This window comes from Orcinus orca, chromosome 10, assembly GCF_937001465.1.
Source record: "Orcinus orca chromosome 10, mOrcOrc1.1, whole genome shotgun sequence".
Taxonomy (NCBI): domain Eukaryota; kingdom Metazoa; phylum Chordata; class Mammalia; order Artiodactyla; family Delphinidae; genus Orcinus; species Orcinus orca.
The window spans coordinates 41,977,781-41,990,678 of NC_064568.1; the positions used below are offsets into that span (position 1 = coordinate 41,977,781).

The 12,898-nt window shown below is 42.2% G+C and overlaps 1 protein-coding gene and 1 long non-coding RNA gene across 18 annotated transcripts in view; both read right to left on the reverse strand.

Annotated features, from left to right (window-relative positions):
• Nucleotides 1–12,898, reverse strand: part of LOC125965666 (uncharacterized) — a 313,457-nt gene that overhangs the window by 166,432 nt on the left and 134,127 nt on the right. The gene's annotated exons all lie outside the window — the stretch shown is intronic.
• Nucleotides 1–12,898, reverse strand: part of LARS2 (leucyl-tRNA synthetase 2, mitochondrial) — a 278,606-nt gene that overhangs the window by 166,432 nt on the left and 99,276 nt on the right. For 11 of the 17 annotated variants that reach the window (XR_007479847.1, XR_007479848.1, XM_049716291.1 and 8 more), the window contains exons 1-2: nucleotides 8,207–8,343; nucleotides 4,544–4,798 (exon numbers count right to left, since the gene is read on the reverse strand). Coding sequence is in view for 11 of the 17 variants with exons in the window: in XM_049716291.1 (XP_049572248.1) it covers nucleotides 4,544–4,777 (234 nt within the window). In the remaining 6 variants the exon portion in view is untranslated. Of the gene's footprint in view, nucleotides 1–2,323; nucleotides 2,642–4,543; nucleotides 4,799–7,980; nucleotides 8,113–8,206; nucleotides 8,344–12,898 lie in introns of those variants that run through there. The other 6 variants (XM_033413197.2, XM_049716296.1, XM_049716297.1 and 3 more) reach the window with 4 other exon arrangements.

Below are 12,898 nucleotides of genomic sequence, written 5' to 3' on the forward strand. Positions count from 1 at the left end.
ATATTCATCACCACTCTTTTGGGTATGTGTGTGGACTGGGGAGGTATTTTTTGGTAAGTATTTGCATGACTGATAATTGACAGCCAACTGTAATCAGGGGAACAGAAGAAACCAGAAATCAGATTCTTTCCAAATCTCATTCGACCCCTTGCTTTACACTTCCTTCAGCAAAGAAGTTAAACAAATCTTTAGCAGGGCCCCTAAAGGGTGGCAAAACAGACCAGAGTGGCACTTTTCTCTGTACTGCCCATCTTCTGGAAATCACCCACTGAGTGGTAAGTAAAGGTGCCTGAAGGAAGAGAAGGGAAAAGTGAATAAATAAGAAGTTTGGATAATACATAAACTTGGAAATCTGGAATACTGAAGTGACAGCTGCTGTTGATTTCTAGAAATGGATGGAAAGCCCCACGTTGATCATGCACTTTAATGTGGATCCATAACTCTTAGGAAAACCTCAGGAGCATGAGAGAGGACTTGAGATTCAGGAGTTAGTGGGGACTTAGGACTTTCCTTCTTTAAGAAGGCAAGTGACAGACAATCCTCTCAGCTTGTAAACAAATCCCTCAAAGGAAGTACAAGACCTCGTTCTGATACTTGGTGCAGAATCGGAAATAAGCAGACTACCCACTCGATTCAAACATTACTCATTGCAATGGATTTGGCCTACTGCCTTTCCTTTGGGAATTTTTAGGGACATGGGAAAACAGCTGTTACAGAGTTCTTTGGGACCTGAAAAAAACAACAAAATCCTTGATATAAACTATTTCTAGTTTTTCATTTTAAAGTTTTTACATTAAACCTATTTTTTATTATAATCACTTTGTTTTCATTATAGTGACATATATTTTAAAATGATGTTTATTTAACAATGTTGCCCGAAACATTTTCCACATATAGCTTCTTCATTAACATATCCATTTTGTATGTCTATCCAACAAAGATTAAATTTATAGCAAAATCAAGGGATTCATTACATACTAGCTAAGCAGAACTACAAAACTGAGTTTACAGAATATATATAGAAAAGTATTGGGCTTCCCTGGTAGCACAGTGGTTAAGAATCCACCTGCCGGGCTTCCCTGGTGGCACAGTGGTTGGGAGTCCGCCTGCCGATGCAGGGGACACGGGTTCGTGCCCCGGCCCGGGAAGATCCCACATGCCGTGGAGCGGCTGGGCCCGTGAGCCATGGCCGCTGAGCCTGCGCGTCCGGAGCCTGTGCTCCGCGGTGGGAGAGGCCACAACAGTTAGAGGCCCGCGTACCGCAAAAACAAAAAAACAAAACAAAACAAAAAAAGAATCCACCTGCCAATGCAGGAGACACAGGTTAGAGCCCTGGTCCGGGAAGATCCCACATGCCACAGAACAACTAAGCCCATGCGCCACAACTACTAAGCTTGCGCTCTAGAGCCCGTGAGCCACAACTACTGAGCCCGTGTGCCACAACTACTGAAGCCCACGCGCCTAAAGCCCACGCTCTGCAACAAGAGAAGCCACCTCGATAAGAGGCCCGCGCACCCCAACGAAGAGTAGCCCCCGCTCGAAGCAACTAGAGAAAGTCCGCACGCAGCAATGAAGACCCAACACAGCCAAAAATAAATAAATAAATAAATAAATAAATTTTTTTAAAAAAGAAAAGTATTGCTAGCAAAACTCTTTACTATTCATGAATATTTTTATTTATTGCAGAAAAGGTATTCAGCTTATTGCCTGACCCTGCCTTTTGCTTTTCTGTGTGAATTAAGTCATTTTCCTCTGTGACAATGAAATGAGTTCTATCTCTGGGAGTGGAAAGAAGGAATTACGGGAGTTTATACTATAATTGAGTAGGAATCTGATTGAAAGGGAAATTTTCATAATTATATAAAAGTGTAAGAATTTAAGCCTTTAAAAAGAAATTAAGATTGGAAGCGATAGAAAAAGGATGGTTTTTATAAGTGGGTCCTATTATTTTTGTCAGCTTCTAACATCAGGAGAAAGATAACTTCTGCCTCTTTATAGATCATGCTCTGAAGCTGTCGCTGAGTCTAGAGGATGGAGGGGGAAGGACCACTCAATAAGAGCCTGCAGCCTGGGATCTGGTCGAGCTTTGACACTAGCTGTGAGACCTTAGGCAAATTCCTTTGTCTTTCTGGCCTCGGTTTACAATCTGTAAATCAAAGGCAAGGCAAAAGAAGGTTCCTGGTGAAAGCATGAGTTTAGAAATCAAACGTGTCTGGGTTTGAGTCCTGGGCTCTGCCACAAGTGAGTTGTGCATCTCAACAAGTTACCAAACCTCCCTCTGAGCCTGTTTTCTTACCCCCAAAATGAGGATAATATTACTCACCCCCAGGGTTGATTCAGGATTTAAATGAGATAATCAATGGAAAGATGGTGGCTGACATAGTAAAATGCTCATTAAATGGAAGTTCTTTTTATAACGATGATTATGATGATGATGGCAAAATATTCAGCATCTAGAAGCTCATTCAGGTGGATTTCAAATGTAGCTAATACCAGAGGGAGGTTGATTATAGATTCTTCAAAATCCACCAGCATCTAGTCATATTCTCATTCCTGACAAAGACACACCACACATTTTTATCCTCTTTCAGTTTATAAAATGGGTTCAGTCATATTTTCTCATTTGATTTTCAAAGCAATCCTGTGAGATAAACAATGCAAAGAATCTGAGGATCAAAGAGGTTAAACGATGCTGATGAGATCACACTGATTTGGGGGCAGAGCCAGTATTACTGCTCAGGCTCCCGATCCAGTGCTCTCTCCACTTTGCCGTTCCCTGATTCAAACCCTCATAGAATGCCACCAGGGGATGACCCAAAATGTCCCTCAAGCTATTTACCCAACTAGTGAAACACAGTTTATTTTGATCCATTTAAGTTTTTACACAACCATACGCTTAAGAATGCAATGTCACAAGAAGAAAAAGCTACAACTTCAAAATGTTTGGAAGTGACTAAATTTAAACCAAAAGAAAAAAAGCTAATTTTATGCTCCTCATTGAGAATTAAACTGCTCCCTAAGGTCTGCTTCCAAAATACATTTAGTTACATTAGTCTGGTCATATTGCCACAAAGAATTTTCACTTCCTAATGAGGTAAAAGTCAAGCTTTTATTGTATAATTATGCAATATATTTAAACCTTGCTTTTTATCATTTCACGTGTTACACACTACATCTCTTTAAATACCAGATTTTCTTTGTAACTAATGCCGAAAACCATCCTTCAGTTTAATACAAATAGCTACCCACCCACATTGTTCATAATGATCAATCTCATAGAAAGAATGAGTCTGATAAGAGTGGAGAATCAGGAAAGGCGATTCAAGCAGTGTCATCTTGTGCAGATATATATTTACTCAACTGCTTGCCATTGGCCTAATCTCTTTAATTAAACATAAAGCCTCAGCATTATTTTACTGGTAACTATTATGAAAGGATGGTCAGAACTTAAGAGTAAAACTCTATTTTATAGTGCTGTGCTCTGATCAGATTCAACATTTCATTCAACAAATCATATCTTCCATTTGTCATTTTGACCAATATCGAGAGGTAAGGGTTAATGCATCCAAGACTGATCCCCAGCAGGTTGGTCTCCCAGAGAAGGAGCTGGCCTCCAGCAGAGAACTCCACGGAAAGTGGCTACAGCCAAGTGCTTAAGACAATTAATTCATGTAGAGCGCTGAGCTGGTGCAGACAGACCAAAAGCCAAGGGTCCCCTAACTTATATAGCTGCAACCATGAGGTTGGACCCCAGTCCCAGATCACATCTGGGAAGGGCTGGTACCTCCCAAGCCATGATGGCAGAAAAGGGCTGGAGGCCAGCGTCATGGGAGGGGAGAGGGAGGTACTTCTCAGAATATGCAGGAGCTTAAAAGTTCCACAGCTGAGGGGCCCAGGTGCCTCTCCTAGCGTCTCCTATCTGACCCTGCTGGATCCCTGTGTGCTGCCCCACCATGCAGTGGACCACAGAGGACTTGACATCTGCTGTGGCTCCTGTCTTGATGAGCTTCCCCAGTAAATGCTGCTCCAGAATGCCCAGTGTGGCACCATTTGCATGCACCTTGTTTGTATGTGCACCACACTGAAACTCCTCCAAGTACCAGGTTGGTCTCATCCCAGTTACCCCTCACAAGCATCCTGGGAAGCAGGTGAGCACTACTATTAACAATGCCCGTTTTAGATAAAAAAAAGTTGAAGCCCAGAGAGATTCAGAAATTTGGCTCAATGTCACATACTCAATAACTTATTTGAATTCAGGCAGTCTCACCCCAGTCCAAGCTCTTAGTCCCTCTTCTCTACCCTTTCAGCGTCTCTTAGAATACTCATGGGACTTCCTTGGTGGCGCAGTGGATAAGACTTCAAGTTCCCAGTGCAGGGGGCCCGGGTTCGATCCCTGTTCAGGGAACTAGATCCCACATACATGCAGCAACTAAGAGCTCGCATGCCACAACTAAGGAGCCTACCTGCTGCAACTAAGACCTGGTGCAACCAAAAAAAAAATATATATATATATATATATATATATGTATAAAAGAATACTCACATCAGCTTCTGAAATTTTGGAGGCCTGTTCTTTTATTCGTTGATGCCACCATTTCTCCACATCCTTTCTTGTCTGCAGCGTATACTCTTTGGTCCACTTTCCCGTGGCACTGTAAATACCTCTGGAACATCCTGGAATCACTCTCCTTCCCCATTTGATGACATCTGGACCATCATGTAGCTGCCTTTTCAGAAGAGAGGCATATAAACCCAGCCTCTGCCAAGAAGGAGCCATTCTTCAAAAAGAGGGAAGGCCCTGAAAGAGAGGGCAGAAAGCACACTGTGTGAGCCGCCCGGAACCTCCCCGAGCTCATCCTTCCATTCAGCACAGCCAGCGCTCCCCGCCCGTCCACATGCTTTCCTCTTATTCTGATGACTTCTTCCCCTGAAAAGAATATTTCAGAAGTGCAATTGAGCTAAACACAAACTTCTTAATTGGAAAATATTAAACGTGTTCGATGCTCCCAAACAGCAAGATACAAAAGCCCCATAGGAACAAAAGGAGACCACCACCTGGGCCAGCTCCTGCTGCAACCTCACAGCTTGCTTGCGTGGGAAGCAGCAGAGCCACCTCCGGCCCTCGCCTTTAGGCCAGCCTATGGTCTGTACAGGAGGCTTTAATTCCCATTGTCCAGGCTTCAGAAGAGCTCTAAGCACATCTGGGCTTGGCCTTAGGCTCAAGTATCAGAAGAGATCTGAACACAGGTCTCCCAGGAAGATCGGAGACTCTGAGCTAAGATCAGCGTTCTTCATACATACTACAAGCTAAGTATACTCAGTAGGCTGAGCCAGGAAATAACCATTATTTAGAAGACTGCTTATTCATTTAGTTCTTCATTCACCTACTAAATATTTATTGAGTGTCACTAGGTCCACACACTATTCTAGGCACTGGGGATAGAGCAGTGAACAAAAACAAAGTCCCTTCTTTCATGGCACTTACATACTAGTAGAGAAAAGCAGATAAGAAACAAACAAATAAATATATAACATGTGGAACAGTGATGAGTGTTATGGTTTTCTGGAATACAACCCACAGGTTGGGGCCCACTAAGACATCTAGCTGAGAATCAAAATTCAACTTTAATGTTTCATTGGTTTCCTCCAAAGGTGAATTCCAAAAATGACCTCATAGAAGTTTCATGTTTTATCACTGTGTTAAAGCCTAAGGTGACAGTTCATCAAATATTTAAGATTTATGACTAAATAGCCTAAACTTTCTGCCTTCCTGCATAACAGCATTAGCTATAGTGCAGAAACAGACAAAAACAGACCTTTCAAGACCAGAGAGAAATTAAGGAAGAAACTGGCACTCTGAGCTGGCATTAATTCTTTTTTGTTTTGTTTTGATTTGATTTGAATTTTATTTTATTTATTATTATTTTTTATACCGCAGGTTCTTATTAGTTATCTATTTTATACATATTAGTGTATATACGTCAATCCCAATCTCCCAGCTCATCACCTCCCCCCACCCCCCGCTTTCCCCCCTTGGTGTCCATACGTTTGTTCTCTACATCTGTGTCTCTATTTCTAAGCTGGCATTAATTCTTGATCCTCTCAAAATTTTTGTTTCGATGCTGGTTAGCCATTGTGAAAAAAGAAATACCAAAGAGTGCAGACAGATCACCAATATGAGCAATATGAAGGAAGGAATCTTAATTTCACTTAAAATTCTAATCCTGTCTCTATAACTTTCTTATACTATGCACCAAATTATAAAAAACGTATAACAACATTCCCTGTCTACATAACAATAAGCTTTCTAAAAATGTTTACATAATGCCTGGCTCACTAATAACCTTTCCTGTACATAAACCAATGGTATAAACTAGAGAATTCTGAAATGGATCTGGGTATTTTAAAGAACTTAAAGTTCATAAAGCAAAAAGCACAAATAGATTAGAAAGTGATAGACTATTCAATGAATGGGGGACCGATTCAAATTAGAGCCCCACCTCAAACCAAAAAGCAGAGTAAATCCCACATAGATTAAAGAATTTTTAAAAATACCATAAAACAAGAAAAAACATAGATGAGTATGTACTAATTTTGTAAAAGGTGCAGGATGTTCTGTCCTAAGCATAAAAGCAATGGAAGATTTCATAAAGGAAAATATTAATAAAACTCTCTAAAAAATGTAAAATACCTGCATATCAAAACCACCACGAACAAAATTAGAAAGCAAACAACAAGCTGAGAGAAAACTGCCAAAACTACAACAAAAGATTACCCTTCTGTATAAAGAGTTCACATATGAGAAGAGAAAGAGTAACAACCTAATTTTAAAAATTGGAGACGGAGAAAAGAGGAAATACAAATTGGCTAACAAATACCTGAAAAAGAATGACTTTACAACTAATCAAAGAAATGCAAATTAAAACAACAAGGAAATATTTTGCTTATCAGATTGGTAAAAACCTGTTATAAAAAGAAATGTGCACTTTTATACACTCCTGGTGAAATGCAAACTGATTCCAACTCCCTGGGGAGCAATCTGGTAATATATGTGTCAAGACCCTTTAAGAAAAGTCCACACCCTTTATGTTAGGGGAACTCAGCCATAAGTGCACTCAGGGCTATGATTTACTGCAGTCCTGGAGCTCAGTCCAGTTCCCTTTCTTTACATCCCAGGCCCTGCTCTGGGACACTCCACCACCAAAGCCCTGATGGACATTGCCTCTTCCTGATAAGGAGCAGCCATTTTATTGGAGGACCATGCCCCTACCATGAATGTGAAAGGTGTGATTCATATCTCGTGCTATGATCAACTTGGCCCTTTTCTTCCTTAGCTCTGTCACATCCAGTTCCTTGCCTAGATGTTTGGAATCTTGTCTCATCTTCCACATCCTTCCAAAGTATCAATCCCCATTACTCCACTCCTCTTTAAGAGTCAGCCCTGATCTCAACCTCACTTAGGGCTTAAGGTTAAGTTTTTTGAGAATGGTGGGGGTAGCGGCCTGTGACCATAGAGGGAGGGGCCTGAGAACTGGACCCAAAATGACAATCATATACGGACAGAGAAACCTAGCAGAGTAGGAAAAAACGGGCAAAGAAACAGAACACAGAGAAGCACACGAGGGCATTAGTGTGCGCCCAAAAGAAAGTGTCCGAGAATGTACCTGGGAAATTAATCTTAAAGGAGCTATGTGCAAAAACAACAACAAAAAAACCCAACTAATTCTCTATGTGACCTCAGGGAAATTACTTCCTGCCTAGAAAATCAGCTTCTCCTTAAGATAAAGGGGTAAATCCAGATGCTCTCTGATGACCTTAGAGCCCTAACATGCTGTGACAATGATCTGTGGGTCACAGAGAGGATGTGGGCCAATGGATGTCCTTCGAGTCTAAAGCCTCAGCCCCGGGAGCAAAGATCCAGGGACCAGCCGGGGTAGTGGAGCGGTGGAGAGAGGGAATTGAGTACAAAACTATACGTACATATGCGTTTTTCTGGGAAAGGGTCCAGAGCTATCAACAGAGTCAGTGGCTCAAAGAATCTGAAGATCTGAATCTCAGAAACTTTTCCAGTTGGGAAACTGCACAGCTCCGAGACCACCAGCCCGCACTTTCCCTTCGGCTCCCGGCAAGTCGAAATCTACCAATCCGGGTAAAGGGGAGATTAGGCCTCGTATCTTGCCCCTATGAGCCCGGGTCAGGGGTTTACCTGCTCACAGGCTCTGGCCTGCGGCTCCTTACGCCTCGGTTCCCACCTAGGCGAACACGGCCCGGCCAGTCACCACGGGCGCCGCCATGTTGGCAGAACAACAACTTTATCGATGGCGGCCACTGCAGACACAGACAGGCGGGGGCGGAGCCGAAAGAGTAAGAGCGCGGCCTGGTCTTGACTCCCGGCATTCCTTGAGGCCGGGGCCGCTGGGCGGCTGTCGCGGGTTCCGCTCTTCGGTCACTGGCACCGCCCCCTGGCCCCAAGCCCCGCCCTTGGGCCCAGACCTCCACCCTGCGTCTAGTGACTGCAAAACTCTGGATATCCAAGGATAAAATTCTTCACAATTGTAGCAGGCGTGTGAAATTCATCAGTTTAGTGTCCCTAGGCGGCACGTGGTGTAAAGACCACTGGAGGAATCCCGAGGCCACGGTTCGAAGTACATCGTAGTTACAGCCTCCTCCTCCTCTCTCAACCTCTTGATCCTTAATGGACCACATGATGGTTAAGACATCTTCCACCATATCCGTGGTCTAGCTGTGGGAGGGGAATTACCTGGCCAAAGTTGGAGGTAAAGTGTGCTTTCCTCAGCTGATACTTGGGCTGGGAGTCAGGAAAACATGATGCCTGACCACCCACTTTCCTATTAGAGTTTATGTATTCCACCCTGTAACCTCCCCATCCCTGGCAAGTATTTCTTGCTATAAATAAATAAATGAATGAATCAATGAATGAATTGCAAAGGAACAGTGGTGTTAAAGTATAATTTTCAAAAACGTAAAACCTGTTTAAAGGAGATTTAGAAGAACACATATGTATGGGCAATCAGGAATACTGAAAGAAATTTGCTCCTTGTGCAAAACTGGTTGATATCATGTAGGACTAGAAAAAGTAATGTTTGAGAGCTATCTTTTTCTACAGGGCTGAAATCACTTGTGCCTCTATCAAACAAAGTTCATCCCATTATTCTGTATTCTACATCTATAGTCTATATCTTAGCTTTTGCAGAGCTGGACAATAGAAGACAAGCAAATGTGCATACCCCACAGCACCAGATAATCCCCAGACCAGTACTCCACCCACACACTAATCTCTCACCAATTTCCAAGTCTTTAACAAAGTTTCCTGACAGTTCGAAATCCAAATACTTTGTTATTCAGTGTACACTTCAGACCAGCATCAGCCTCACTTGGCAATTTGCTAGAAATATAGAATCTCAGGCCCCACCCCAGTCCTGCTGAATTGGACTCTGCATTTTAACAAACCTCTAGGGAATTCTTAGGCACACTGAATTTTGAGACTCACTGTCTTAGAATGTGAGAGTTAGAAAGGATCTTGAGAATAGTCCAGCCGGCTCATTTTACAGATGAATAAACTGAGGCCCAATAGAGCTGTCTAGCTCAAGATCACAGCAAATTAGTACAGTCATCCCAAGGTATCCCAGGGGGATACCAGGATCCCAGATCCTGTCCTGGGTCCAGGACCCCTCGAGGATATCAAAATCCAAGGATGTTCAAGTCCCTTCTTAAAATGGTGTAATATTTGCATATAACCTATGCATATCCTCTTGTACACTTTAAACCATCTCTAGGTTATAATACCTATTACAATGTAAATGCTATGTAAATAGTTGCCAGTGTACAGGAAATTCAAGTTTTGCTTTTTGGAACTTTCTAGAATTTGGGGGGGGGAATATTTCCCATCTGTGGTTGATTGAATCCACTGATGTAGCACCCGCGGATACAGAGGGCTGACTGTAAAAGATTTGGTATTCAAAACTGGGTCTCTAACCTGCTAAAATAGTGCCCTTCCCAAAGTGCAGAATGAAAGATCATTAGTTGAGACAACTTCCAGGCCAATTCTCTCATTTCGAAGATGAGGACACTGAGGCCCAGAGATTGGCTACAGCTTGCCTGAGGTCACACAGCTAGTTGATGGCAGAGTCAGGATTCCCATCCAGGTCTCCTGATCTCTCCACCCCTGAAACCAGATGCTTAATTTAAATTGACACCATGGAAGCACTGACTCTCATATCAACATACCACACAAAGTAATTCAGTCTTCAAGGACTTCATGCTGTATGCACATATAACTAGGGTGCCCTTTCTCTAATTTACCCAAAACACTAAATTCTAAGTAGCCTCTACCCTTATTTTGATTCAAAATACCTCTTTCCTCTTATGAATTAAAGTTAACATTGACATTTCTAGGAGATTATTTCAAATAGAATTTTTCTAAAAGTTCACTTGCTTTACTGGAAAGTTGCTATTTTTACATCAAAGAAGACATAACATGAAAGTAAATTTCTTTCACTCGTAAAGAGCTTGCTACAGAGATACATTATTAAATGAAAGAGACAAGTTGCTGGGCTGTGTAAAATGTTACCCATTTTTGATTTTTTAAAAAGGAAAGGAAATAAATGAAATACATGTGTTAGTATATGCATGAAAAGAAATCTAGAAAAATATGTCTCATACTATTTATTTCCTGTGATGATCTCTAGGGACAGTGGGGTTCTATGGGGCTTTCTTTCTCTTCATGATAGTTTTCTATGTTACTTTTGCTTTTTCTATTAGCTTGTGTGGTAGGCTGAATAATGGTCCCCAAAGATATCTAGGTCCTAATCCCTGGAACCTGTGAATATTATTTTATATGGCAAAAGATACTTTGCAACATGATTAAATTAAAAATCTTGAGATGAGATTATCCTGGGTTATCCTGGTAGGTCCTAAATGCAATGACAGAGAGAGGCAGAGGGAAATTTGAGACAGAAGAAGAGGCAATGTGACCACTGAACAAGATGCTGTGCTGATGGTTTAGAAGATGAAGGAAGGACCATGAGCAAAGGAAAGCAAGGAATGCAGCTCTAGAAGATGAAAAAGACAAGAATATAGATTTCCCCATATGATCCAGCAATTCCATTTCTGGGTAGATACCCAAAAAAACTGAAAACAGGATCTTAAAGAGATACTTGCACACCCATGTCATAGAGGCATTGTTCACAATAATCAAAAGGTGGAAGCAACCCAAGTGTCCGTCAAGGGATGACTGGATAAACAAAACATGGTACATAAATACAGTGGAATATTATTCAACCTTAAAAGGAGGGAAATTCTGACACATGCTACAACATGGACAAACCTTGAAGACATGCTAAGTGAAACAGTCACAAAAGGACAAGTATTACATGATTCCTCTTGTATGAGGTACCTAGAGTAGCCAAAGTCATAGAGACAGAAAGTAGAATTGTGGTTGCTCAGGGGCTAGGAGGAGGGGGGATGGGGAGTCATTGTTTAACATGTACAAAGTTTCAGTCTGGGAAGATGAAAAGGTCCAGAGATGAATGATGGTGAATGCACAGCCATGTGGATGTATGTAATGCCGCTGAGCTGTACATTTAAAAATGGTTGAGATGGTAATTTTAAAATTTATTTATTTATTTTTGGCTGTGTTGGGTTTTCGTTGCTGTGCACAGGCTTTCTCTAGTTGTGGCGAGTGGGGGCTACTCTTGGTTGCGGTGCATGGGCTTCTCCTTGTGCTGGCTTCTCTTGTTGTGGAGCGCGGGCTCTAAGCATGCGGGCTTCAGTAGTTGTGGCACATGGGCTCAGTAGTTGTGGCTCGCAGGCTCTAGAGCACAGGCTCAGTTGTTGTGGCGCACGGGATTAGCTGCTCCGCGGCATGTGGGATCTTCCCGGACCAGGGATCGAACCCGTGTCCCCTGCATTGGCAGGCAGATTCTTATCCACTGCGCCACCAGGGAAGTTCCGAGATGGTAAATTTTATGATTATTTTACCACAATTTAAAAAAAGGAAAGAAAACAGATCCTTTCCTAGAACCTCCCAGAAGGGAGTGGACTTCTATTGACACCTTGATTTTGGCCCAGTAAAACTGATTTTGGATTTCTGACATCCAGAACTATAAGGAAATAAGTGTGTATTGTTTTAAGCCACCAAGTGTGTGGTAATTTGTATACTATTCAGCTTCTATGACTTTGTATACAGAAAAGATTAAGAAGACTTTTTATTAAATAGAGTGATGCCCATCACCATTTGTTTGATTTCATCTTTATAGGGCATTGTATGTTATTAACATTCTAATTCTTCAGAAAGTTTCTTTACATGGCACCGTCTCGTCAAAGGAGCCTAGCTCTCCAGAGTCTCACCCAAACATTATTTGTCTCCTTTGGCCAGGACTCAACTTGAAGAACAGGTCAGGGTCAAACATGCCAGATACCACAGATAATCCTTAAAGAGAAGGAGAGCCTTCTTTCACACTTGAGTAAGCACTGCGAATAGCTGTGATAGTGGACATCCTTGTCTTACTCCCTCGGTCCCTCACTTGGATTGGGGTTGCTTCTAATGCTCTACCTTAACGTATGATGCTTGCTTTAAGATTTTGGTAAATACTCTTTGTGGTATCCCACCTCCAAGATACCACCAGTACCACTGATAACCCCACCTCCTGGTCTTCACACCCATGTGTATCCCCTCCCATGTTATACTGGGTTGGGTTAGTGTGACCAATAGAATACAGCAGAAATAACTCTATGTACCTAAACTTTCCACATTAGGTTGTAAAAGGCACTGCAGCTCCCATCTTGGTGTGTGTGTTTGTTGCATCACTCACTCAGGTGATGGGGTATGAGCAAGGCTATAAAGAGAGCTAGGGACTTCCGTGGTGGTCCAGTGGTT